The 24399-nt window shown below is 41.1% G+C and overlaps 1 protein-coding gene across 5 annotated transcripts in view; it reads right to left on the bottom strand.

Moving 5' to 3' along the window:
* Nucleotides 1-4086: 4086 nt before the first annotated feature.
* Nucleotides 4087-24399, bottom strand: part of TSC1 (TSC complex subunit 1) — a 28950-nt gene continuing 8637 nt past the window's right edge. For 2 of the 5 annotated variants that reach the window (XM_055795970.1, XM_055795963.1), the window contains 21 exons: nucleotides 23995-24170; nucleotides 23059-23162; nucleotides 22250-22402; nucleotides 20416-20560; nucleotides 19208-19362; nucleotides 18817-18890; nucleotides 17185-17363; nucleotides 16583-16692; nucleotides 16221-16344; nucleotides 15731-15846; nucleotides 15327-15399; nucleotides 13846-13944; nucleotides 13176-13746; nucleotides 12423-12466; nucleotides 11616-11782; nucleotides 10539-10721; nucleotides 10059-10169; nucleotides 9362-9484; nucleotides 8145-8332; nucleotides 7872-8033; nucleotides 4087-7160 (listed from right to left, as the gene is read on the bottom strand). In XM_055795970.1, coding sequence (XP_055651945.1) covers nucleotides 6674-7160; nucleotides 7872-8033; nucleotides 8145-8332; nucleotides 9362-9484; nucleotides 10059-10169; nucleotides 10539-10721; nucleotides 11616-11782; nucleotides 12423-12466; nucleotides 13176-13746; nucleotides 13846-13944; nucleotides 15327-15399; nucleotides 15731-15846; nucleotides 16221-16344; nucleotides 16583-16692; nucleotides 17185-17363; nucleotides 18817-18890; nucleotides 19208-19362; nucleotides 20416-20560; nucleotides 22250-22402; nucleotides 23059-23162; nucleotides 23995-24100 — 3474 coding nt within the window. In that variant the 5' untranslated portion in view covers nucleotides 24101-24170 and the 3' untranslated portion in view covers nucleotides 4087-6673. Of the gene's footprint in view, nucleotides 7161-7871; nucleotides 8034-8144; nucleotides 8333-9361; nucleotides 9485-10058; nucleotides 10170-10538; nucleotides 10722-11615; nucleotides 11783-12422; nucleotides 12467-13175; nucleotides 13747-13845; nucleotides 13945-15326; nucleotides 15400-15730; nucleotides 15847-16220; nucleotides 16345-16582; nucleotides 16693-17184; nucleotides 17364-18816; nucleotides 18891-19207; nucleotides 19363-20415; nucleotides 20561-22249; nucleotides 22403-23058; nucleotides 23163-23994; nucleotides 24171-24399 lie in introns of those variants that run through there. The other 3 variants (XM_055795988.1, XM_055795978.1, XM_027778030.2) reach the window with 3 other exon arrangements.

Here is a 24399-nt window from a genome sequence, read left to right as displayed (position 1 = left end):
CGGGAATCTGGTGGGAGCAGAGAGAGAAAGCTGTGGCCGTTTTCAGATGGTTCCTCTTCAAATTGCAAATTAAAATGTCTGTGCTTTCCCTTTTCCGAGACGAGAATCCAGCTTGCTTAGCTTTCAAGGATGTTACGAGGCTTAGTTCATTAAAAACTGCAAGGCATCTGAAATAGTCTCATGCTGCTTTGCTACCAGCACTTTGCAATTCCAGTGCAGCCACTTTGTGCCGGTGCTGAGAACAGCTGGCTGCCCAGCCTGCCCAGGGAGGGTCGGCAGAGCCACAGGCTATTCCCATTCTCTGGAGCTGAGATGCCCTTTTGGCAGTGCTTTTATTCAACCCGTTAACTGCGAACTTAAGATCTCAATAGCGCGGTGTCTCCCCTGTATCTGACAGCTCTTTTCCCCTCCCACAGGCACATTAGCTCCTGTTCTTTGCATCCTGCTGGAAGACACTCCTGAATAAACAATCTCCCCTCGCATACCTGCCTCAGTGTGCTGCAACTGTGAGAAAGCTTTTGCTTTAAGACAACCAGATTTTAGCAACAAGCAGCCAAAAAAAAAAAGGGAGAATTAATGCAGAGGAGGGAACATAGGAAGGAATGATAGCTCCGGTGAAATGGGAAGCGTTTGCAAGAGCATTTTTATTTCTCACAGAACTCCGCCTTTCTTTTGCACCTTTTTCCCCCTTCCCCTGTCCACTGCACTGTGGTGCAATATATCTATCCACTCTGGAGTAGGAGCCTATTTTTAGGAGATGACATGATCCAACTGAGTCGAACCTTGGTGAACTCAAAATGGTAACAAAGCTCGCCAGGGTCACCCAGAGACTCCTGGGCACTAGGGGGGCCACAGCTGGCAGCACCAGACCATCACCCTCTCGGGCTTTACTTGCAAGCCCTGTCGCAGAAGCAGCTTCAGGCAGAAAAATCAAAAGTCGCTCGCAGCTGCCTTACTGTGTTTCATGTTGCAAAAACACGTGTCCGATGACAGTTGCCACCTTGGAAAGTTTTACAGAACAAGTACACGCTGTGTGGACTAAAACACAAGTGCTGGGGACACAAGAGACACTGTTCCCAGATCTCCCTCACTGTTGTGCAGTTTAAATTTGAACACGCAGGCTCTGACGAGACCAAAATTATCCTCCAGTTTGTGGTTCACTTTCAGCTTCCACTGCACAGCACAGATGGCTTGTCAGAACAGTCCTCTCCAACGCAGCCTACTACCTCCCCAACCCAACGCCGCTGCCATTGTCTGTCCGTACTCCACCAGGGTTGCGATACAGGCAGGAAACACAGTTCCCAAACCTTAATTATAATTTCTACCCTAGCCTTATCCTTTCAATCAGTCTGATGCAGCCAAAATTTTAAGGCACAAGCAGAAAACTTGCAGTCTGAAGTTTGGCAATGACATGACCAGAATCTGTTGGAAGACTGCAAAGTTAAGTCTCACAAAAATGTCTAGACAAATTACTTAATTTCCATACAAGTTCTCCTCTTCCAGAGTGGATGGACACTTCAAAAGACAAAAAGATACAGCAAGGATTGTTTTTCTCTACTACAAATCAAGCTGTTTGAAGAATTTACATGAACAGGATGTAAATGCCAAACACAGAAGTGCAATAAAGTTTTACTTTAGCCTCTGTGAGCATAAATTGCAAGATACACACTGAGAAACCAGGCAGGGCACCGACTGGCTTACTGAGAGATCTGTCACTTAGTCCAGAAAATAAATGCGTCTTTTTTGTTCAAAGACTGAAGAGATGTGGGCGGTAGCGGATGATCTCCACAGAACCCTGGCAGCTGCAGGCTCCCCCTGAAGCACCCAAGGGTCAGTCCAGGCTGTAGCCAACCTGTGATCGGGTTGAAATAGTTGGGATGTCAAGCACCTGCGCCAGCGGCCCACCCGCCGAGAGGAAGGGGCACAGCTCGGATCCCCAGCCAAGCTCGTGCACCAGGGCTGGCGGTGGGCTCTCAAGGGAACGAGAGGGGGGAGCCACGGCAGCAGGGACACTTGGCATCCCCAAAATGTTGTTAAAGGATGAGGGGTGAGGTGGTGAGCTTTGCCCGGTGGCTGTAGCTGGGAGGCAGCGGAGCAAGGGCTGGGCCCTGCCCACCAGCTGTGGGCCCCTGCGCTGCCCCCCTCACACTCTCATATTCGTGTCCACTGGGCAAAGGCTCTTAAAAGTGGTTTTTGAAAAGCTCTGACAATCCCACTGTGCCCCCAGCCCCCACCCAAAAGGGCTTCGTAACACTGGTTACACGTAAGCCGCGGGGCTGCAGCACGCCAGGTCCCACTCCTTCCCCAGCTCCTGCTGCTGGCACGTCAATTTTTCTTCCCTTTCATTTCAAAGGAGCCATCGGCTGCTCCCTGTCACCACCACCCTGTTCAGGCAGGCCGCTCACCCCCTGACAGGACAGCTTTGTTTTCGGGAGTTCTGAATGCATGTGGAGGGTGTGTAGCACCACTGCAAACTGAGCTTTACTAAAAGCTCAACTGCAAAGTGAGCATGGCAGTGCTGAGACAGAGCACAGACCACTTCGAAGAAACCATAAATAGCGTTTGGCACACATTAAAGATCACCAAGTCAGTCCAAAACCAGACAGTGCTCTTGGATTGACAAGGACTTCCAGAAAAAAAGAAAAAAGATTTCACCATGTAAAGCTCACAAACACCAAAATCATCAAGACCATCAGTCAGAATTATTTGGATAAAGTTTTGTGCGAAAAGTAAAGCCTATGTGAATGCTAACTAAGCTTTATTTGCAAAGCTCCTGTGCGTACGAACATATGAAAAAATAACTCTAGTTCAGAAAATCAGTAGAAGTTTTTTGTAACCAATTACTTTTAGAATCCACCACTGCACCAGCAGCTCAGTAGTTCCAATAAATCAAGATCGATCAGCAAACATACTTTACATTCAGGAAATGAAATGATTTCTTCCCTAATGTCCACTGCATGTTTATCAGCTGGGTTATAAACCACCAAACATACTGTTGAGCATTAGCAAGTAGGGAAGGTACTTTATTTTTCTCGTTGTACCCTAGTGAATGTACTTCTGTCTGTAATATATACCTAATTATTTTTTACACCGGCAAGTGCAGCTTTTCAATGCTAAGCTTGTTAAGGGACATGCAAAATGGATTTAAGGTAAGGTAAGAGCAAGTCAAATTCACTTTGTGCTTTGTTTTCAGTTCACTTACACTGCTGTAGAACTTGTCCCAGTGCAAAAGGCCCCCAAACAACTTTCTATAGCACTTAACTTTAAGCTAATGTTTATGGTAACTTTTATATAATAAAATTCTCCATAAACACCGTTACTCAGACAAAGCATGTTCACAGACAGACTGTATGTAACTTGCACCATCCCCTTGCACATGTTGTTCAAATTTAAGAATTATACTCAGTCGTTAACTGGAATGCTGAGGTGCATGTATGAATTTCTAAATTTCTTTGAGTAACCTTTCAAATATTTATTTATTTCAAGAAAAAAAAAAACAACAAAAATGCCAGCTGGGGAAAAAAACCCAAAAAAAAACCCCATGAGAACAACCTTAACCTGCTAGTTTATGCTTACAGTAAAATGGCCCCAAAGTTGCCCTTAGTTTGAGAAACTGTTGTCCTGCACATACAGTGACTCTCGAGCAGGGCACGGACCAGAAAAGCACGTAGACAAGGACAGAGCGAGTCAGCCAGCTTCTGACAGTGTCCCCAGCTTTGCAAACAACAGTCTTTGACATTTTCAGCTATTAATTTGTCTAATTGCTGTGTAATCTCTAGACTGCGTGAACAATGCTATACAGAAAGCTCATACGCAGATTTGCAGTACTGAATTGTTCGCAGTTAATTTATGGATTATACCGGCATGTTGTCAAGTTTGGTTTTCACAGAAGAAAAAAGCCTTTGGCTCCATGCAGAAAAATAAGCTTCTAACAACGAACCCCATGCAAAAAGGGGCAGAACCACTTATCTGCTCTGTACCACACAGATCTTGGAAGATGTTTCGATAATGTCCTTGTTTCTGCATGTTTCCTCTCAGCACAGCTTGGGCCCAAAGAGGTCAGCTTGCAGGGAATTTAACACAAAGTAGTGCAAAACAATACATTTTATTTGTTCACAGTTAAACACAAGCAACTGCCTTAACATTTTAGAACATTCTAATAAGGACAGCAAAACCTCCTTTTGGTTTAAGTTCTCTTTAGCTTACGATTGTACCATTTCCTCGTATTTCATATTTATGGCATTTAATGTGGATTGTTTAACATGCTTACAAAGAGCGAGGCAGGGAACAGATTAACTTGACAAAGACAGCAATTTTAGATTTAACTAAAAGCAGTCAGTTAAAAAAAAAAATCTGTTTCCACTTCACTGATGGGACCCCTTCAAACAAACTGCAAGTTAACTACATACAGCAGACTTACCAAAAAAAAAAAAATTGCAAAATTTGTTCCTCCATAATCTTTGTGGTCCATAAACAAACCTAAAGTGGTTTCCATTACTATCCCGTTGCTAAAAATCCTTTTTAAAAGAAGAAAAAAGCCACCTTATCAATGAGCTTGCGTTACTGCCAGGGCATTTTTGTAACTGACAACAAAAACCACCTCTCCTCAGAACAAGTGAAGTCGTCGTATAAAGCAAGAAACTTCTGGGCTTGGCAGAGCAGAAGGATGGGCGAACACACTCCTCCAGCACAACGGCACCCAACAGCTGAGCCAGCCCTCCAAGGGCAAGGTGCAAACCATTCACTCCTGGGGCTGGGACCCGCTGGGGCAAGAGGGCAGGAAACCTCCAAATCTTACCGAAACATATGCTACCACGTTTGCTACCACTAAGTCTTAGAAAAACCTATGGACATGTCGACAAAACCAGTCTGTCACTTACAACCAACTCTCTATTTTCTATTCCATGCAGATTCAAGCTTGGACAAAACCACTGAAGTTCACCTTTACTTTCAGAGTTAGGACTGACCAACCGAAAGGACACAAAGTCATTGAGACAGGCAGAAATGTATTTAGACCCTAGGTGTTACGGAAGAAGTGGAAACGGGACGAAAAACACTGTCAGGCGCCCGCTGGCATTATTGCCAGCTGCTTTGACAGAGTCCTGTTCCTAACCAGGTTAAGAAGGGATTTGATCTACAAGTGCAAGTGTATATGTGAGACTATTCTTAAACAGCAGCTGCCACCCACAAAACATTTAAGAAAAGAGGCCACGTGTGATGCAGGGTAACCGTGAAGCCCAACATGTCTAAGTTCACACAGACCCAGACATATCTAACACTTTAAACAAGCACACTGCTTTCCTAACAGCAGGCTCTCTTTCTTCTGTCACAAAGGACACAGTCTGACCACTGAGAAGCCCTGATCCCACAGTCCTCCTTCACAGAAGGCTCATCGCTGACTTAAAACACGACCAATGCAGAAAGGCTTCGTGACAGAATTCCGATTCTCAGTTTGAACAGGCTTTATCCCTGGCCTTGTCTTCCAAGGAAACGGGATGAGGGCGAAGGGGAGATACCTGGAGCCAAACTGACATCACTGAGCTGAAAAATGTGCTGCAGTCTGAGCAGAACAGCACTCAAAGGAAACCATGTTCTGTAAGGCAAGCCTGAAAACGCATTCCCAGGAAGAATGAAGCCAATTTCTTGCACTCGAAACACAGTGGCCTTGCTCAGATCTGGAACGAAGACCAGAGCTATGAAACAGGGCCAGGCAGCACAAGTATTTCCCCGATTAGAGAAACAAACGCTCCTCTGCAAATCTTCATAAGCTTGCAATGCTACACACATGTTCTGCACGCTCTCCCTTACTTCATTCAGTAAAGTTTCCCTTTCCCTCTTCTCCCACCCCAACTGCTTTCCCATACGAACCAGTCTGAGGTCAGTACCGGTCTGTCCGGCAAACAAATACCAGAAAGATCAGAAGCTAGTGTTTTAACAAGTCTTCAGCAAATACGGTCTCTTCCGCATGACAAGCTCCAGTTCCTTATTAAGTGTCTGTTCAAATGTAACTTGCCAGGAAATGTTAAGGACAATATAAACAATGATCATTAATCAGGTCGAATGAATCGTTTTGCAGAGGTACACTGTTCTTTAAACATTTAGGTATTTGATCAGAGTCCAACTTAATGAAGACTGGGCTCTGAGGATGAGGGACAGGCAAAATAAGAGACCTTTAGATGAATGCACTAGAAATTGTAGCGCTGCTTCGTTCCAGGATGAAAGCAACCGAAGTCACCCGGACAGGCAGCACAGATAACTGCTCTAAATTGGGAAGCTTGCAAGGAAATACAAAGCATTCATAATAGACTCACAAATGTAAATTTGGCCTCATATTGCACTCAAGTTCATAAACGCAGCCACTCAACTGGGGACAGGGAGAAAGGGAAAAAATACTTGCAAATGCTAACAGTTGTCCCTTCAAATTAGTACACGCTGCTAAGGACTGAATTTGAGAAAGAAGAAAGAGTTAGGCTGGGCATTTCAATTCCAGACCCAAAAATCCACTTTGCATTCATTCAGCAGCCTTCTTCCGTTTCTGGACATCAATCCTATTCCGCTGCATGAGCTAGCTGCTCAGACCAAAAAAACATAAAAGCTTTTAGTTAAACTTGCATTCACGCCTCCTGTTCTATGCCAAGAATATGAAAATAACACTGACTGACTATCTTCCTTTTTAACTGTGGTCATGATGAGTTTCATTGTAGTCCATGATATGAAGCTGTCCAACACTGCATTCCTGGATCTTAGGCGAGAGGCTAAGGTTATCGGGGCTTGGAGGGGCCTTTGTCTCCATGCTTGGATCTTTATATAGTTCAGTCTTTAGAGCATCAGAAAGCCTGTTGATGGTTACACCCTCCTCATCACACTGGCTCTCACTCTTGTTGCGAAATAATTCTCGTGCCTTCATTCCAAGGAAGCTCTTGGAGCTGGGGAGCGAACCTACAGTCAGTGGGACAGCAGTTGAGGGCTCCAGCAACACAGATGCCTCCCAGCGACTGCTGAATCTCTGGTTCTGGGGTTTTTCTGGGGTGGAGAGCTCACTGCTGCTGCCACCCTTACTGCTACTACTGCCTCGAGTGCTGGGAGGTTTGGTCTCTCCGTTTCTACCATTTATTTCTTCACTGTATCCTGCCACAGTATCTTCATTACCACAATCCAGCCTGTTTTGGAAAGAGAGAGGATACAGTGTCAAGGAAATGGTAGCAACTTCGCAATGGAAAAGGGAAGGCAGGTGACCCTGATTGGCTTTCCATTTCTGCTTCTGTGTAAGTACTTCCAACAGTTTTCTTGTCACAGTTTTGCAGCAAAGCAGAAGTGACAGAGGGTAACTGCAAAGTAAGTGTCACATGCTCAGCTTTGCAACACCCAGTGTTTGCAAGCCCAAAGCGAACAATAATCACAAAGCAGAATGGAACTCTATCCTGATCTGTTAAGGTAAAGGACGAGATTTGTACATCATTCCTTGGATTGCAGATCTTTCTTTAACCTAGCCCAAGCATAGGCGATTGTCACAAATCCGGTGTGCAAGAAATTACCCTGATGCTGTAGCAGAATGTGGTGCAGGAAAAAAAATAAAGGTATGATCTCAGGGAAAGCACAGAAACACCTAGATGCTTTATGTAAAACAACTACTTAACAGTGTAACAATTTTTAGATTAAAGAGACTGGTCTGAAAAGTACTTCATGAGCACTTCCAGTTTTTTCAATGACTGTCAGTTACCTGGGCAGAGTCCTGAAATAGATTCAGCCTATAAAAGGGGGAGTAACAGAAATGTTTTGAGATGATGCATCCAAGTGCTAGGAATTCCACAAGGGTATCAAATTCCAAGGAGCTGGTCATCAGTCCAGCACATTTTACATCTCACCCTTACCTTTCTTCTGCTGCTTCAGCTGCTTCGGTTTTATCGTCTTCAAGTTTTTTCAGTAAGCTGCTCTTTTCCAGCCGGCCAAACAGATCCAAGATCTCCAGTTCAAACGCCTGTGTGATTCTTTTCTGGGCCTTGTACCTACTTTCTACTGCTTGCAGCTGACCTCTGAGCAGAAAAAGAAACCAAAATCCATCAGGTCCAGTGTCTCCAGATTCTGCCTCAACTATGACAATGCATCTGTCAATGCATAGCTAAAATTTTAGATGAAACCCCTACCTTGCTTGGATTTTGACATCTTCCAGGTATTTCTTTTGCTCCAGGAAGAGGTGGTCCTTTTTAGCAAGCTGACATTCCAGTTCAGCTATCCGTTTCTGGGAAGCATCAAGCCTCTGGCTTTGCTGTTGAACACACAATTTTGCTTTCTCCAGTTCTTTCCGAAAAGCAGCGTGCAACATTTCAACCTCCTCAAAGGAAAGAACACAATGTTAAAGTATAATGATTGTGTGTTATTTTTATTAATATTTAGACATGTTTCTAATGCTATACATAGGCACATTTTTAAACAAGATGGAATAAAAGAAGCATTTCTAAAAACAGATATAGAAAACTGTATACTCTGAAGATGTACACTATTAAGTTACTGTGAAAATAACCATACATCACTGGAATTTATTAGCACTTTATTGTTCCTTATGAAGTGTCTTTTAAGCAAAGCAAACTTGCCACTTCTGCACCAGATTAGAATAGACAAATGCTGTTTTAAAGCCATTTTTGCAACATGACCTTCATTAAATACCAGTCAAAGACTTTTCTTTTTCTTTTAAAGCTTATTATTCACCTTCTTTAATTACTTGCTCTCACGCAGGAACAGTTATATTGTTGTGTAATTTACTCGCTTCTAATTAAAAAAAGGTTTCTTTGAAGTCAGGAAGTAAAACCATATGAACCACAGAAGTTTTGGTAAAGTTAATACTAACTCTTAATAGGAAAACAACTGAGTGAGAAGAATAAGACTGGTTGTTTTAAAACAGCACCTCACAAAAACCTGTAAAATCCTGGTTAAGATCTTTCTACAAATTCTAGCACTACTACTCTACGTTATACACCTTCGCAAGCAGAAAAGCCCACAGTTACTTTACTAGTAATAGCCTGCTGCCAGTTACATTAAGAGCACAGTAAAGTCTTGGCCTCTGGCAAGAAAAAATTGTTAAGAATTTACATCAAGTGACTAAAAGTGACTTCAGGTGTACCCCAATATCCTCCCTTCTTAGCTTTCAGGCACTGGACATTGGAGATATTCCACAAACCTATAGCACACAGAAATATCTGAATATTTTCAAATATGGAATCCAATCCCTGAAAATCAATTTCAAAACAAACTGTTAATTTACGAGGCACCTCCTTCATAATGAACACAAGGCTGAGAACTGCTTGATGATGACCTCAAGTGAAGTCTTCCCTAAAAGGCACCCTCTGCAACTCTGCAAGTGTACCTTTGTAGTGTCTGTGTGCTTGTGCTGCAGCTGCTCCAGGTACAGCTCATTGACCTCCCCAAGAACCAGAAGCTGCCTGTTCAAGAACTCCATCTGCTGTTGCACTGATTCACTGTTGGAAAGCTTTGAAAAGAAATTGAACAGAATCAAACACTGGAACGAATAGTTCAGCAGGAGAGTCACAGCTGATCGCCACTGTGTTCACAGGATATTTTTATAAGGGAGGGAGACAAAGACAAGAACATAATGCATCATAGGTAATAAGTGTTAAATAAAGTAGTTTTCATAAAGCTGGTGGCAATCCATACAGAACTTCACCATCTAGGTACTGCTTCCCCTAAGATAATCATGTTTCCACTTAACACAAGAAGTCCATTCAACTTCTGATATAAGCAAGATCTCTAAGACATCAAGATATAGCAGGGCTTGGATACAAGTTCACATTGCTCAATCTGCAAATTCCTACTGTAGAAAAAAAAGAGCCAAAATGATAAGTTTCAGAAGCCTTTGAACAGAGTTTGAGGTTTCTTCATCAAAACACATTTCTCTGTGTTGTTTTTGTGCAATTAATATCAGATTCTATGGACATAAGCACTAGCTTCTTTCAGAAGAATAAAGAAAAAGCACCTGATAAAAATAATCTGAAAAAAAACCCAGACAGACACAAGGGGACCCTGGAAGCAGCAACTTTTCTTACCTTTTGAGAAACTTGGCTAAGCAGCAATTCAGTGTGACACACCTTGTTGTTAGCCTTCTTCAATTCTAACCTCAGATCTGCAATCATATTCCGGCAGTCTTCCAGCTTGGTCTGTTCAAATGAAAACGACCTCACTCAGGGTTCTGAAAATTTAATAAGGACTAGCAGCGGCACATGGCTGGAGGGCCATAACCCCCAGCGCTGTAAAACAAGTTACACTGAGCACTTGTGAAAGCCCCGAAACCATTTCAGAAACTGCATTTCCCTATTGCCAAACTGAAGACAGGACAAAACAGAACTATAAAAGGATGACGACTAAGTTAGGCATTTCCAATTATGCACCGTCTTATTCTGAATCAGAGCAGTATCTCTAATAGAGATACGTAACTTTCTCTCAGATATTTCATGCCCTGTTATTAGGAAGGTTATTTTTAAAACCAGTAAGTAGATAACAATTTTGTTCAGTGTTGTGCTTCATACCTGCAATTCCTGGCTCTGGTTGTAGAATTCCTCCCGGTCATGTTGCAGCTGTCTGATCTGGCTGTGAAGCTGAGCCACTATATTTTCATGTTCCTCCTGAAACTGGTGGTACCTTGCTTGCTCTTTCTGCAGACTCAGTTTCAAGGCCTGGATTTCTTTTTCCTGTAGTTTCAGCTGATCTTTCTGTTAAGAACCCCATACAAAGCATCAGACAAGACACCTGCCTTATCAGTTAGAACATCTGTCCTACCTTGCTAGCTAAGTAAAGCTATGAATTAATAGCATGAAGACGTAACACTTTTCCACAGATATAACGTTCATAGATAGAGCATGTTCTTAAGGCTTTTGGGGTTTGATTTGTTTCTTGGCTGAAAAAGAGATTTAATGGCAGTAGAGTGGACAGGCTGAAAACCCAGTCACGTCCAGAGGCACAATGAGCAATAGCAGATTCTTCCACTGCACCTCACACTTTCCACAGGGATTTGGGTTTCACAGCTCAAGCAACAGTCCATCTTCCAAAACCTATCTGGAAGTCTATTTTTGGCTCTTGAACTGAATTATCAAAAGGTGAAACTGTTGATGGAATTCGCTATAATACGGAGATAGAGAAGGAAACATGGCTAAATCCGTAATGAGACATCCTTCAATGCACTTATAACTTCAAATTTTATCCTAGAAAAACATTCAAGTTTTCCAAGTTTTTGCTATTACTCCTCAAATGAGGATTGAAAGGACAATACTTCTTCAAATAATGCAGTGAGGTTTAGCTAGGCATTAAGTAACCGCTCCACTAATTGTGAAGCCTTTAACATTATGCAAAGGTAAGTGCTGGCAGGGGTCAAGCATGCAGGCATCCACTGATTCAGCTGCCTACAGTCAAACAGAAACTACTGGTCTGAATAATCACAGAGCATGTAACTTGTCCCCAAGTCACTCCACAAACACTGACTTTAATAAGGTAGAGAAATGAGGCTTCTTTTTTAATTAGTGGTACTGAAAGATACTGGCCAAACCAATTAATACTCATTTTAGCACTAGTGTGTTTAAAATCACTGCTAGAGTTCTAGCCCTGCTCACCATGGCAGCATTATGTTCCTCCAGAGCTGTTGCTTTAATCACTTTTCGCAAGAGTCGACGATTCCGAAGGGCATGCTGCTGTCTTTTGAAGCGTTCATATAATAACTGGTTGTGCAGCAAAAGCAATTGGTTACGCAGGGTGTGAATCTCATCTGAAGGGGGAGAACCTGGATGAGAGTTAGAAGACAGAAGAGGTTACTCAGCTGTAATGTCCCTGTTCCACACAGGGGAAATTTTCTAAAAATAAGCAAACTAGACTTCTTTGAAATTACAAGTTAAAAATCTGCCTGCTCCATTTGATCATCAACACAAACTTAAAATTTTAAACATTTCTCCCAGGGCAACATGTGTATGTTTCAGATGGATTGCTCCTTCTATTAGGAAAAAAGGCCAAGCTCACTATCACCACGGAAGCCTAAGAGCACAAAACTATGACACATGTGAAGCAGCAAGAAAAACCAATCATCAGGTTTAGATTCAAATAGTACTGAAAAGCTGGAAAGATCTGCTCGATGATCTGCACCACACTGAAGGCTAGCAGATGTTAAATGGCCAAAAGCAGAAACATCTAGAATTGTGGGGAAGGCAGTTTTAACTTTTTAAACATGAAAAAAAGCAGCTCATCTCACTAGAAAAAAGATGTCTATCTGCTAAACAGATAAACCATGACTTAATGGAGGGCACCATCTTTCTGCAGTGTTACAAAAAAAAAGAAAAAAAAAAAAAGAAAAAAGTATGCAGGTCATTGTTTAAGCAAGTCTAATAATAGAGGAACAGATTGCCAAAACACATGAGAAACTTCCTCACCTCCAAAGTGAGTCCAGTCAGCAGATTTGCTTGGCAGAGACAATCTGAAAAATGAAAATGCACCATTAAACAGTAAGTTTAAACACAAAACCACTCTGCAAGTCACTGCAAAATGGAATGCCCACCTCAAAAGAGCTTACAGCCTAATAAAAGTACAATTATGGTTAGTCTGCATGAAAAGAGTATGGAGGATCCGTGGCGAGGTTGCAAGGGCAGAGGATGGAGGGCATAATTTCTTAGAAGCTGGAGAAAAATTCTCTCAGGCATAGAGAACAGCATAAGGACAAAGGAATACAGCAGATACACCTACACCTTAGATCTGGTTCTCCAGTTCTTAGCTTCACATGTATTAGAAAGAAGAAAGTGTCAATCTCCCCATGGCCTCTACATTTGCTTTTGAGTATCTAGTGTGAGACTTAAACCTGATAAACAAATCTCACTAACAGTGGTACCAAACCCATACTTGTAGCACAGCCAACAGCCCTACTTCTTCATCCCAAGCTGTCAGTGAAGGCAGTAAGAGTACAATGGTCACAGGCCCCCTTTTTTTATATCAAAACAAACACATCAGCGTTGCAAATATAAAAACCCTCCACCCAGAACCCCTAACTCAGATAAGAGTCATGTTTCACAGAACATGGTTTCATTGTAGATTTCCAGAACTGGCTGCTTTTCAGGCACAGCTATTAAAATAAAGCCAGCACAGAAAGGAGTAACAAGAACATTTGTGAAGTAAGATTTTCAGTCACCTACTTGTTCAGCTCCTTAGTGTGTGCATCCGCTCCTTGCTGTATCAGTCTGTCCAGTACTTCCACGGGAGAAGTTGAGGACATGCACTCATCATCCTGGGTTCCCTTGGCTTTCTTTAGCAGCTCCTCAGTCTTCTTGCCAACGAAGAGGTAGGCAGTCTTTGGTAATGCAACCTCAAAAAGGTGCTCATAGAGGGGAGGCTGCCCACTCCCAGACACCACTCCTCTTTGTGCTGGTACTTTGTAAGGGCTGGGAGTGCGGATACTTGTCTCCCCAGAGGTTCCTTCCCTGTTACCAGCAGGGCTTTCACCAGAGCCTCCACAGGGCTTGTCTATGGGAGTAAACGTTTGTTTGGGTGTTTCCCGTGCACTCTCACGCCCAGGCTTGTCCAGGGAAGATGTTAGAGGCTCAGAGGTCTGACTGTGTCCCTGAACACTAGAGGCTACTGAATGGGTCTTCTTCTGAGAGCCTGACAGACTTTCATTTGTGCGGTAAAATGGAGAGTCAAATCCTCCTCTAGGCACCATGTGTTCAGCATCGGTTGTGATCTCGGAGATCTCTTTAGATATTGCATCTGAGAAGGATGGCAGGGGGGAGCACAGTTATGGATGTTGTATTTTGACATTACAAACAATGCCTTAGCTAAGATGTACGTAAGGATGACAGAAATTACCTTCCTCTCTGTCCTTTTCAGCACTATCTTCAAAAGACAAACCACCCAAAAACTCTGGAAGATCACTTAAGGTTACTGAACTTTTACTACTGGGTGTGTCTGAAGAAAAGAAAAGAAAAAAGAAAAGTTAGTTGTACAAATGCCATTCTCTCCAGCCTTATCAGAGCACAAACCCAAAGTCTTTTACTACTGTAAGTTCCTTAGAATAAGCTTGCCCCTCCTTCAGATGCTTCCTCAAAGGAGGAAGCTATCTGACTCCTGTTCCATTCCATGTGGAAACCAGTTCAGAGATCAGTCACTGGTCGGCCCTGATGCTGAAATGCAATTTTGTAAACTTAACATTTGCTGTTGCACAACAAGCCTAGGCAACTGCCTGTATGAGTAAGAATGGAATAAGAATGGGCTGTTTGCAATTTAACACACTAAATAAAGTGGCTTAAGTGTAATGTGACTATTATTCTTCCATATTATCATTAAACTCCCCTTTAGCTTCTGATCTGCCTACACAAGGACAGAGCACTTAACCTGAAAAAAGGAAGTTCAGCAAACAGATGTAATACAAATTTGACAATATGTGGCTACCGATCAAAACTCTGAGACAGCTGCCAGGGAAATACACACTAAAGCATGCAGGATAGAAACTTCATACTCATAGCTTAGTCACAGATAAAGAATCTAGTGAAAAAACCTAGCCTGCTCTTAACTGGGAATTCAGAAAGTTCAGATTCTGTTGTTGCTATACAACTTCACAAAGGAAAACCAGCTTTAAATTTCACTATCGTCTCCACTTTGAGGATGGTAAAGATTCACAGTACAGAAGTCTCAAATATAGTGCCAAAATCCCTTTCTACAGCTGTCACAGGTATGGATGACAGAACGGAAAATGGCATCTAGATTTACCTATTAGAAGCTGAGTTCCTCAACCATCCACTGTTGATTTCAATATTCCACAGGACTTTAAAAAAAAAAGGTTCAAGTACAGCAATATAATTGTAGATAGAAAACAAAAGTGGTTCCAAGAGCCTTTAAAAGGGAGTATCTTATCTATCCTTATGTGTAGCCTTACAGTTTGATCCAAACATGTGACATAAAACTTGAAATAAGTTCATGTACAACTTGTTGTTTCTAATTTAAAAAAAAAATCCTCAAAGAATTAGCTTTTAAAAAAAAAGTCCTTTTCCAGCCTTCAGCGTAGATCTGTATATTTAAACATGCATAAGAATGTATGAGGGCCAGTTAAAAAAAATTCTGCAAGCTATTTCTGAAGATGAGTAGTTAAAATTAAATCAATAGCATCACAAGAAGGTTTTAAGTTCAATCACATGTTAAGGCAGGATCCTGGAACTACAAAGAACTCGCAGGGGGTGGGATGGGGAGAGAAAAACCTGTGGGAAAGTGTTTGGTAACTGGAATACAAGTCAATAAAAACAGGATTCATTTATAATAGGCTATTGTAATGAGGAGAGGAAAACTGAGTTTACCCAATGATTTATCACTGTTTATGACATTTTGCTGTCGGTACAGTAAAGGCCTCCCAGTATCTGGTTTGTCCTCCTGAAAAAAAAAGCCAAAAACCAAAACTCAACATAGATTCTCTGCATCAGACATCTGTTGGAAACAAACCCCTTGGTCAGTTCCATAGAAAGGAAATTCCTTCAAATACATGGCTTAAATAGCAAGCCAATATAAGAAGTCTTAAAACCGTGCACCGTGGAAAAGGCAATAGTTGTCTAAACTGAGAAGAAAATTAGGTTTTGCAATGAATTGCAACGTGTTTTGTAAATCAGTTACTCTGATTTTTCTTTCTCTGTTATGGTTCCTGCCTGTATGGCAAGCCAATGAAAAAAAATAATCAGATCTGTTTGGCAAAAGAATGTTATTATACCTTTTTAGAAGGTGTGGCAGCAGCTGAAGGGAGTGAAACATGCACAAAGTCATCTGAAGTGCAGGATGGAGGAGGAGATGTGGCTGGCGTTCCCAAAGGTGTTCCTTTTCCCCCTGCTGAAATAGAGGAGCAAAAGTTTTCTCAGCAGGCTCCCACTGCCTCCTTTCAGCCAAATATTGTATGTGAAGAACTGTACATTCAAACACTATCTCAACCATTTACTACTTAATCTCTTTCAACTATTTATCAAGATAAAAGTGCAGTTTCCAAAAGGCTTGCTTCAGACTTTGGCTCTTAATTCACTGTAACTTATTTCCTGTCTCAGTGTTTGCATTAGCACTGCTCTAGATGACCAGGTACTCAGTTCATGGAAGTAATGACTTAAGGCTATCAAATTGTGGCATTCCTGTTCAAGCTGACAGCAAAATTTACAGCCAAAATTTCTATTATAATAAACCTTGAAGGCCTAATTCCAAAATTCAGCACGCACCAGATGTGCCAAAAGCTTTGCTGTAAGGTTGTGATGCAGACTGGGATGATTCCGATGGGACAACTCCAGGGGAGGTTGGTGGAGTGGTCATACCACAAACTGCAGAAGGACTCCAGATGGTAACCTGTGTAAAAGCAATACACAATAAACACAAATCAGTGAAGCTCAGAAAAGGAACACGTGAAGCACCTGTATCCAGGTTCTGACATAGGAAATCAGATGGGGATTAAATCTGAAATATACACTAAGTTCTAAAGAATTCACAGTACTTCTCAGAAACAAGTTTTTTTAAGACTGTCACGAGGAACGACAAACAAAGTGCAAAGCATTAAAAACATGCTGTGCTGCATCTTCTCCTTTACCTGCTGTGGCTCAGTTGACTGCCGTATTGACTGTGGGCTCAGAATCTGAGGTAGCTGCCCTGGCATTTGTGATAGTGTTAGCCGAGGAGTGGAATATGGGGTAGAAGTCCCTGAAAGTGTTTGGTTTTTTTAAAAAAAAAAAAAAAAAAAAAAAAAAAAAAATTAAAAGTATCCAGCACATTAAAGACAAATCAATGTACTTCTGGCTAGTACTAGAGGCTTTTAACCAAAACATTTTGATTCCATTCAACACACACATTTGTAGTTAGCAAACAAGAGACTTTTCTTCCAGCCTCAAAAAATATCTACTGAATATATTAGACACTACAGCTCTTTTTTTGGTTGGTTTGTTGTTTTGGGGCAGGGGGGACAGGGGAGGAGGAAACAGCAGAAAGGCAACTTTGCAAACATACTGTATGTCTGCATGACCAGAGCATGTATGTATATATTTCCTTCTTTTTTTTTTTTTTTAAATGACAGTCTATTTTATGGTGCCCTAAGAATCAGACTTTAAGTGGAATAAATTAGTAAGATGTCTTTTTGCTGTAAGGCGAGTTTTCCTCCAGGAATTGGGTATTCATTAGGTGTCAGGCAGGTCTTACCATAGCTGCTCTGTGTGTCAACGTAATGGCTGGCACTGGGGTCAGTTTGATGATGTTTTAAGCTTGTGCAGAGTTTCCGAGACACAGAGTAATAACCATCTTCATACGAGGCTTCTGCAGGGTCCAGGGAGATTTTGGCACATTCTATCACAACATCATGAGTTTCTAGTCTTTTCCACCTGCAGACAGTTTTTGGATCCAAAAGAGTAAGTTAGTCAATTATTGTTACAAACAAGAGTTCCTGGAGACATGAGGAATTGGCTTGTAGGATGGCTCATTTGTTCCAGACAGCTTTGCATGCTCCCAGCCAAAACTGGAACAAGGCACCATACAGAAATTGCAACCAGATGACTTGTAAGAGGGGGTCTCAAAGAGGAGACAAACAGCTTTGACACAGAGATCCATAAAGGTCTGCCATGGAGTGCTCTGGAAAGGAGGAACAGCATACGAAGAGTTGGTGGATCCTGAGCTTCAGCAGCTGTAGAAATCAGCTCAACTAGACTCAGATGTTGGTAGTCAAAATTTAGACATGCCAGCAGTGAGGGAATCTTACATTATTTAAGCAAACACCATCTGCAATGCCAGTTTGAGGTCTGTGTTTTTCCTCCCAAGTTTTGGGAATGCTTTTTATTATTACTGCCTCCTTCGTTCTGAAAACTTTTTTCTCTCCCTAAATTAAGCAGCCAGATTAGATCTGCCCAATATTTCAGGGTATAGCAGTTCACTGTAAAGAAGAGAAAGCACACAAGGCTATCTGTTAAAGGCCAAATTGCTTTTGAATGTAAGCTATTATGTGCAAGATACCAAACCAGAAGGCTTCAACTGGTAGTTTTGTGCCAATTGTACTCCTTAGTAGCGCCACCCTCCCCCCTGTCTGGGAGAAGCCTGCAAAATTGGGCATTGTGATATTCAATGGGTTCCCATTTAGTAGTGTTTTCCTAGTGGCTCTGAAAAGCAGGGCAAGAGCACTACTGTGCAGCAACAAGAGTCAATTGCTCCTCTTCAGTGGCTGGGCCTGTGGAGACAAGAGAAAAGCAGCAAGTGGTGCTGCTGCAGGCAAATGAGCCTATTTCTAAAGAAAACTAATACAGCTGATAATGTTAAGACATACCTGTTAAAAGAATTGATCTGTTAACTGAACCAATATCTAGGTACCAAAACAAGACACACTGAAGCCATTTTAAACACTTAAATCCCACCAAGTACTTCAACAAACCAAAAAAAAAATAAACGACCCAAACCTTAAGCCAATGAAGCAAGTCAGTGGTAGTTTCCCTTTATTCATTATAACCAAATTCTTATAGAATTTTATGAGGATGTTTGATTGTTAAGTCAAATTAAGACAAAGTCAACTGTTAAGTAGAAGACAGATTCTATCCCAGACACAAAATTAATTCAGAACCCCAACATTATTAATGGCCTTCCACAACAGTTTTTGCTTATTCATCCAGCTGTAAGCTTGGATGAAGAAATGCTACACGTTTACCTGGTGCACCTATGAATATGGGTGGCAAAACACCACTGGCACACACTGCTGCTGACAGACAAGGTTTTGCTGTAAGCCTTCTGAAATAACCCAGCTAAAAGCTGCTCATTTCTAGCCTTTCCTAATAGCAGAGTGAACATATATACCTTCGTGGGTCCAGTTCATGGTCCTTAGATCCAGTCACTAATTCTGGATGAATTCGCACATGTTCCATCATTGGCTGGATGAGCAAGAGCAAGAAGAAGTATGTATTATCGGTACAGCATCTTTTCATTGCACTAAACTATACAAAGGTGATGAGCAAGCTACTGATCCCTACAGTTCAGAATGTTACATTTAACAGATAAAGCTAACACACATCATCACAGCTTCAAGAGAGCATCTTGCTCCCACCTGAGATTTCAGTCCTCCAATAGCCAGTTTTTATTCTGCTTTGCAGAGCAGCCCTCAGTTAAATCAATGTAGTGTATTAAATTGCCAAATACCTGCCTTTAGACAGCTATGAATTCCTTGTCTCAGGTAATATACACATTTTACCTTGACTACCTCTTCAAAGGTCTCCAAGTTTTCCTTCATACTGTAGTGAGAACGCAGAAAGGAGACAAAATTGCAAGGATACATTCCATAAAGACGATGAAAGAGAGCATAAACGCTGGCATGAAGATGGACAAGATAAATCTCTGCCACGTGACCTGGAAAAAGTAGTTAGAATCTTTTTCATTACATTGGAGAAAAGAATAAAACTTCTAAGGATGCAAGCAAAGTACTTTTAAATTTAAAATGTTAACTGGAACAAGTCTTCTGAGATATGAATAGTCCCTAGCGAAACTGTGAAGTCTTCTGAGAGTATAAGCAATACTTACTCATCAGCTCACAGCAAAACCAAAAATTAAGACACGGACCATTAACTCCAACCAGTATCCTGTCGTTCTCAAAGCACAGCATTTTTTTTATTATTCAAGTTAAAACCTGAAACCCCTCTAGATAGTGAGCCAGAGTTTGCAAGACTGCCTGCCTGATTAAAAATAAAAACTAAGGATTACTTCACTTCAAAGGTAAAAACTAAAAGCTTGTACCCACAAAAAGCAAACATGACAGATTTGAACCTTACTAGCCATCTTACAAGTTCCAATCCTACTTGCCATGCAAAATGGCTCTCTGAATAGCACTTCTATATGCTTAACACAGCATTTGTTCATACAGCCATGAGACACATTTATAACACTTGTGTTACATATCAGACACCTTACAACAAATTCAGCAAAACCAATTCATCAGAACCAATGCTACAACTGAGAAGCCTAGTTCTACCAAGACTTTCATGAGTGCTGATAGTTGCATATTAAAAGAAAACCTCACATGTTTCTTCCCCCTCCCCATCCATACCTAGCAATCTCAAATTCCCAAACATCTGCCTCAAATATTAGCATTTTATCTTCTCTGTTCCATTAAGATCAGTCTCTGCTTTTCACTGTCATCAGGGTAGCACTTTGGTCCAGTGAAACATCATGTAGTAGCAGCACCACATGGACCGATCTAAGACACTTAGAAATTTTGAGCAAAGAAGCACTCCCTGATGCTAACTATAAAAAACAGACCAGTTTGTGGGCCCTAATACTTCATTTTCTGCATTTAAATAATCTCAGACCATTAAGAGTCTCACAAAAGAATGCGCTCACCAACTGTGCAAGAGTCACAAGGATACTACTAAACCATAACTGCATGCAACAAAGTTGAAATCTCACCTGGATTCTGCAAGCACCAGGCTGAGAGACGCCCAAAGATACCAAAGAAATCATGAAGGTACTGTTTGCCAGACTGAGGAATCATTGGCAACATGGTTATCAGCACTAGGACACCTGTGGTGAGTACTACTACATCTGTGTCAGTCTGCAAGAAGGGGAAAATCCTGCATTAGTCAATTAAAAGTGTTGAACTTAAACCTACAATATTTTAATGAACCAAGACTATTTTCTCTTTCATGCATAACAACCCTAAGAAGAAAAGATTTGGGATTCTTACTCCTATTCTGCTGCTGCTTTTCTGTATAAAGACTTAAGTTAACAAGTGAACATGACCACAGTTCCATAATAGAGTAGGAAAAAAAAAAAAATACTGGTATGTGAAGTATCTTACACACTGCCTTCCTTCCTTCCCAGAGCTAAGAACACACAGCATTCAGAGCCTGAGAAACTGCAAATCTGATTCAGGGTATTCAAGGATGTTGGCCAGCTACCAACGCAAGGGTCAAAAGCTTTTCTATCAAACCTGGTTGATGACTCCAGCTGCTAAGTATCTCATAAAGTGGTAATTCAAACAATAACTAGAACCCATACCGAGAGAAAGGGAGGTGGCAGTAAAAATTTTTAGTTAGATGACACCAGTAACAGAGAATCAGATTTTAGGACAGGACACAGAAAATGTTTAAACTCTCCTGGTGGGCTCCCTACTTGCTTCCCCAGCTTAATGCACATTTTTCTTGGTATTTCCTCTGCTTTGTCAGGACAGGGGTGCAAACAGCACAGGTAAGCCTGTGGCCAGATGCGCTGAGCTGGTCTTGGTACCTCCCAAAAGCCATTTGGGCTGGTCAGACATATTCAGTGTTACGATTTTTTCTTCATCTGTGTAATCTACAGCCTCTGTTCTCCCTCAGTCAGACATAACCCTTTCACAGCATATTTCACATCCATCACTATCCCTCTGTACACATCCCCAGCACTTCCACATCTCTGTTCTGCTCCTGCCAGCTTTCTGACACACTTCACTCCTCTCACAATCAGGTAAGACTCACACTGAAAAGGGTAACAGAACTCGTCAGGCCCATCAGGAGTTCCACTAACAGCACTTGTAGCTTCTTTGGCAGTTAAAAATTTGTTGTGTTTTTGTTTTGAAGAGCACTGGTACATGACTACATTTTATTGTCACTTATATGACTAATATAAATTCTTCACTATCATATTAATCAATATTACTGACAACACATTCTAGGTCTCAAAACACTTTCCATTCTTTATTCACTGTTACAATACTGTACAGTATTATAACTGATAAATTTGCAGATGGGGAGAAAAAAAAGCATGGAGAAGCAGCTACTTCCTTGTAATCCAGCAGGTCTGTAGCCAGGAAGGGAAAGCCTGCAAATTCCAAGGTAATTTCACCATGGAATAGTCTGTTGCATGGCCCATCTACACTGCAAGGGCAGTATACCAGCTGACATGCACAAATTTCGGAATATGCTAATGGGAAGTTATTGTATTTCTCATTAATTCACATTCAAGATATCCATCAACTTCACTGATGGTCTTTAACTTACTTTTCTAAAAGTTTTAGTAAACTTTCCTAACTCCAAGTTATACAGTGACAGTGGCTTTTACAAACAAGATTGTCGGTAATAAAAGATCAGCACAGAATATTTAGCTGATGTAATTGCACTGTGGCTTAAGTGTCCTAATCAACAATTTATTTTTCTCACAGCTTAACTAAACGACATCAAAACAGAAAACAAATGTCTTGTATAACAAGTACATATGTTTACAGCAGGTGTACAAGTGTTTGATGGACAATACTGACAGTTCTTACCTTGAGACATTTAAGTAATGAAAGGAGGAGAGGTGCTTGAGAAAGCTTATGTTTCCAAGATGGTTGTCGTCTTATCACATGTCCCAGCAGAGAGAGAGTGGGTAAACGGGTAGCAGCTTTGCCCATATATTCGTTAATTTTGTCCAGTAGATGCTGATAGAGGATTTTGCAAAGAGTGGTAGAAAAAGAAAAGGTATTTACATTTAACTGGTAGATGCTCTTTTTCACCGATCTATATTCAGCAGTTTGCCACAGCTGACTATGGAAACTATGGGCATTTTACAAATATACAGGATCCAAAAGCAAATAAAACCCAGCAATAAATTTAAGTCTGCTGGCAGCCAAATGCAAACCATTCAGTCCAGAATCAGTCAGTGCATTTCAAAACATTTATCATAAATAAATAATTAAAAAATCCTGATCAGCAGAAGTAAAACAATTTGTAGTGCCATTCTCTCAATCTATTTAAAAATCCTTACTTGCTCTCAAAATACCCAATTTTTTTTAGGCTAACACATCCAACATTGAACAAGTGGCAGCAGCACTGCAAAGAGACCACATCAGTCCTCAGAAAACTTTCATTTGTAGAGATTCTTTGCTTAATTGGGTCACTTTAAGCAACCCAGGAAACTGAGACCTTTGAAGGCTTTTTTTAAAATTTAACTAGCATTTACTATAGAGATACTACATCTCTACAACAAGGTAATTCTATACCAGAATGGAAAAACAAGAATTCTAAGAGATGCTATTTAAAGGCTGCTTCAATACCAGGCTAAAATCTGCTATGCTAAATAACAAGAATTTTTTACCTTGTCATGAGGCTCTTGCAACGTGGACAGTATATGCAGTGCCTGCTGAGAATTGGTTTCCAAGTAATAGTCCACCAGGTTGTTCACAAGCATAGGTCCACGGTCTATTTGTTTACAGCAAGAAAAAAAGCACACATTCTCAATACACTATAAGTGAAGCATTTGTTACAGGGACATTGCACAACTTGTTACACAATTAATAACGTAAACCAGCACTTAGTGTTTACCAGAGCTCTGGGAAAATGAGACCTCTCAACTACATTTTCTAATTTCTAACCATTCAAGCAATTGCATTCCGCTCAGGGAAGGGAACGAGTTTTTTTAATAACTAATGATTACAGTCTAACCTTAAAAACCTAGTAGTACCTGAACTGCAACAGTGTTTTACCCAGTACAGGAAAAGAGTTCAGGAGTAACTTTACATTCTCTCCCTTCAGCAGATAAAGACGACCAAGTTCATGAAAGAGTGCTCTCACGCTCTGAAAAGGCTCTATCAAGATAAGGGATGCCTTAATAGCAGCAACCATTTTTTCAAGAAAGTCTGAGTCTGTTGTTTTGTTTGGGGTTTTTTTGTTGCTTATTTTTAAAATTAACAAAATCCCACTACTTCCCATAATGTGGATAACACCTAATTCTTTCTAGATACATTTGAAAAAGAAAGTTCTATCACCTCCTAACTTGAGGCTATGCCCCAGGAAAAGCTAGCCATTTTATAATGGCATTTTAACAATTACATAACAGATCTTCCAAGAGGCAGGCCATTAAGCAAAATGGACTGAAGAGAAGCTTCAATCCTTAAAGCAATTTCAAGCTCAAGTATGAAGAGTTTCTTCCAAGTTGCATTTGCAAAGACTGTGTTTGATAGAAAAAAAACCCCATTATTCTACCTTTATTGGTGTGAAAGCAATTCCTCAAATTACGTAAAGGAATACATACCACAAATGAGATTATCCTTGAACGCAGCTGTTACATCTTCCAGGACACCCAGAATTGGAGAATCCAGCATTGAGAGGAGCTCACCAACATTTCCTTGCTGGGCCATGATGCATGTACTGACATGAATGTGGAGGTTAAAATTTCAGGAACTTCCTCATTGGTGCCTCTCTACCAGACTAGGAGAGAAGAGAGAGCAGATGAATGAACTTTCCTTTTTCCCTTTCAATCTTAAATCTCTCATTACTTCCCTACTTCTTTTCTGCAGTATTGCCCATTTAACAATGAAATGTTTGCTAGATTTTACACACCTGTAATAAAAGCTGTAAGAGAAAAGTTTCCAAAGAAGCCAATGAGTCACAAGCAGAGTTTTCTTCCTCTTTTTAAGAGAGACATTAATCTGTTTTG

This window comes from Falco peregrinus, chromosome 1 (genome assembly GCF_023634155.1).
Source record: "Falco peregrinus isolate bFalPer1 chromosome 1, bFalPer1.pri, whole genome shotgun sequence".
Lineage (NCBI taxonomy): Eukaryota > Metazoa > Chordata > Aves > Falconiformes > Falconidae > Falco > Falco peregrinus.
Note: the sequence above shows the minus strand (reverse complement) of the source record. Positions and strands in the feature narration are given on the sequence as shown.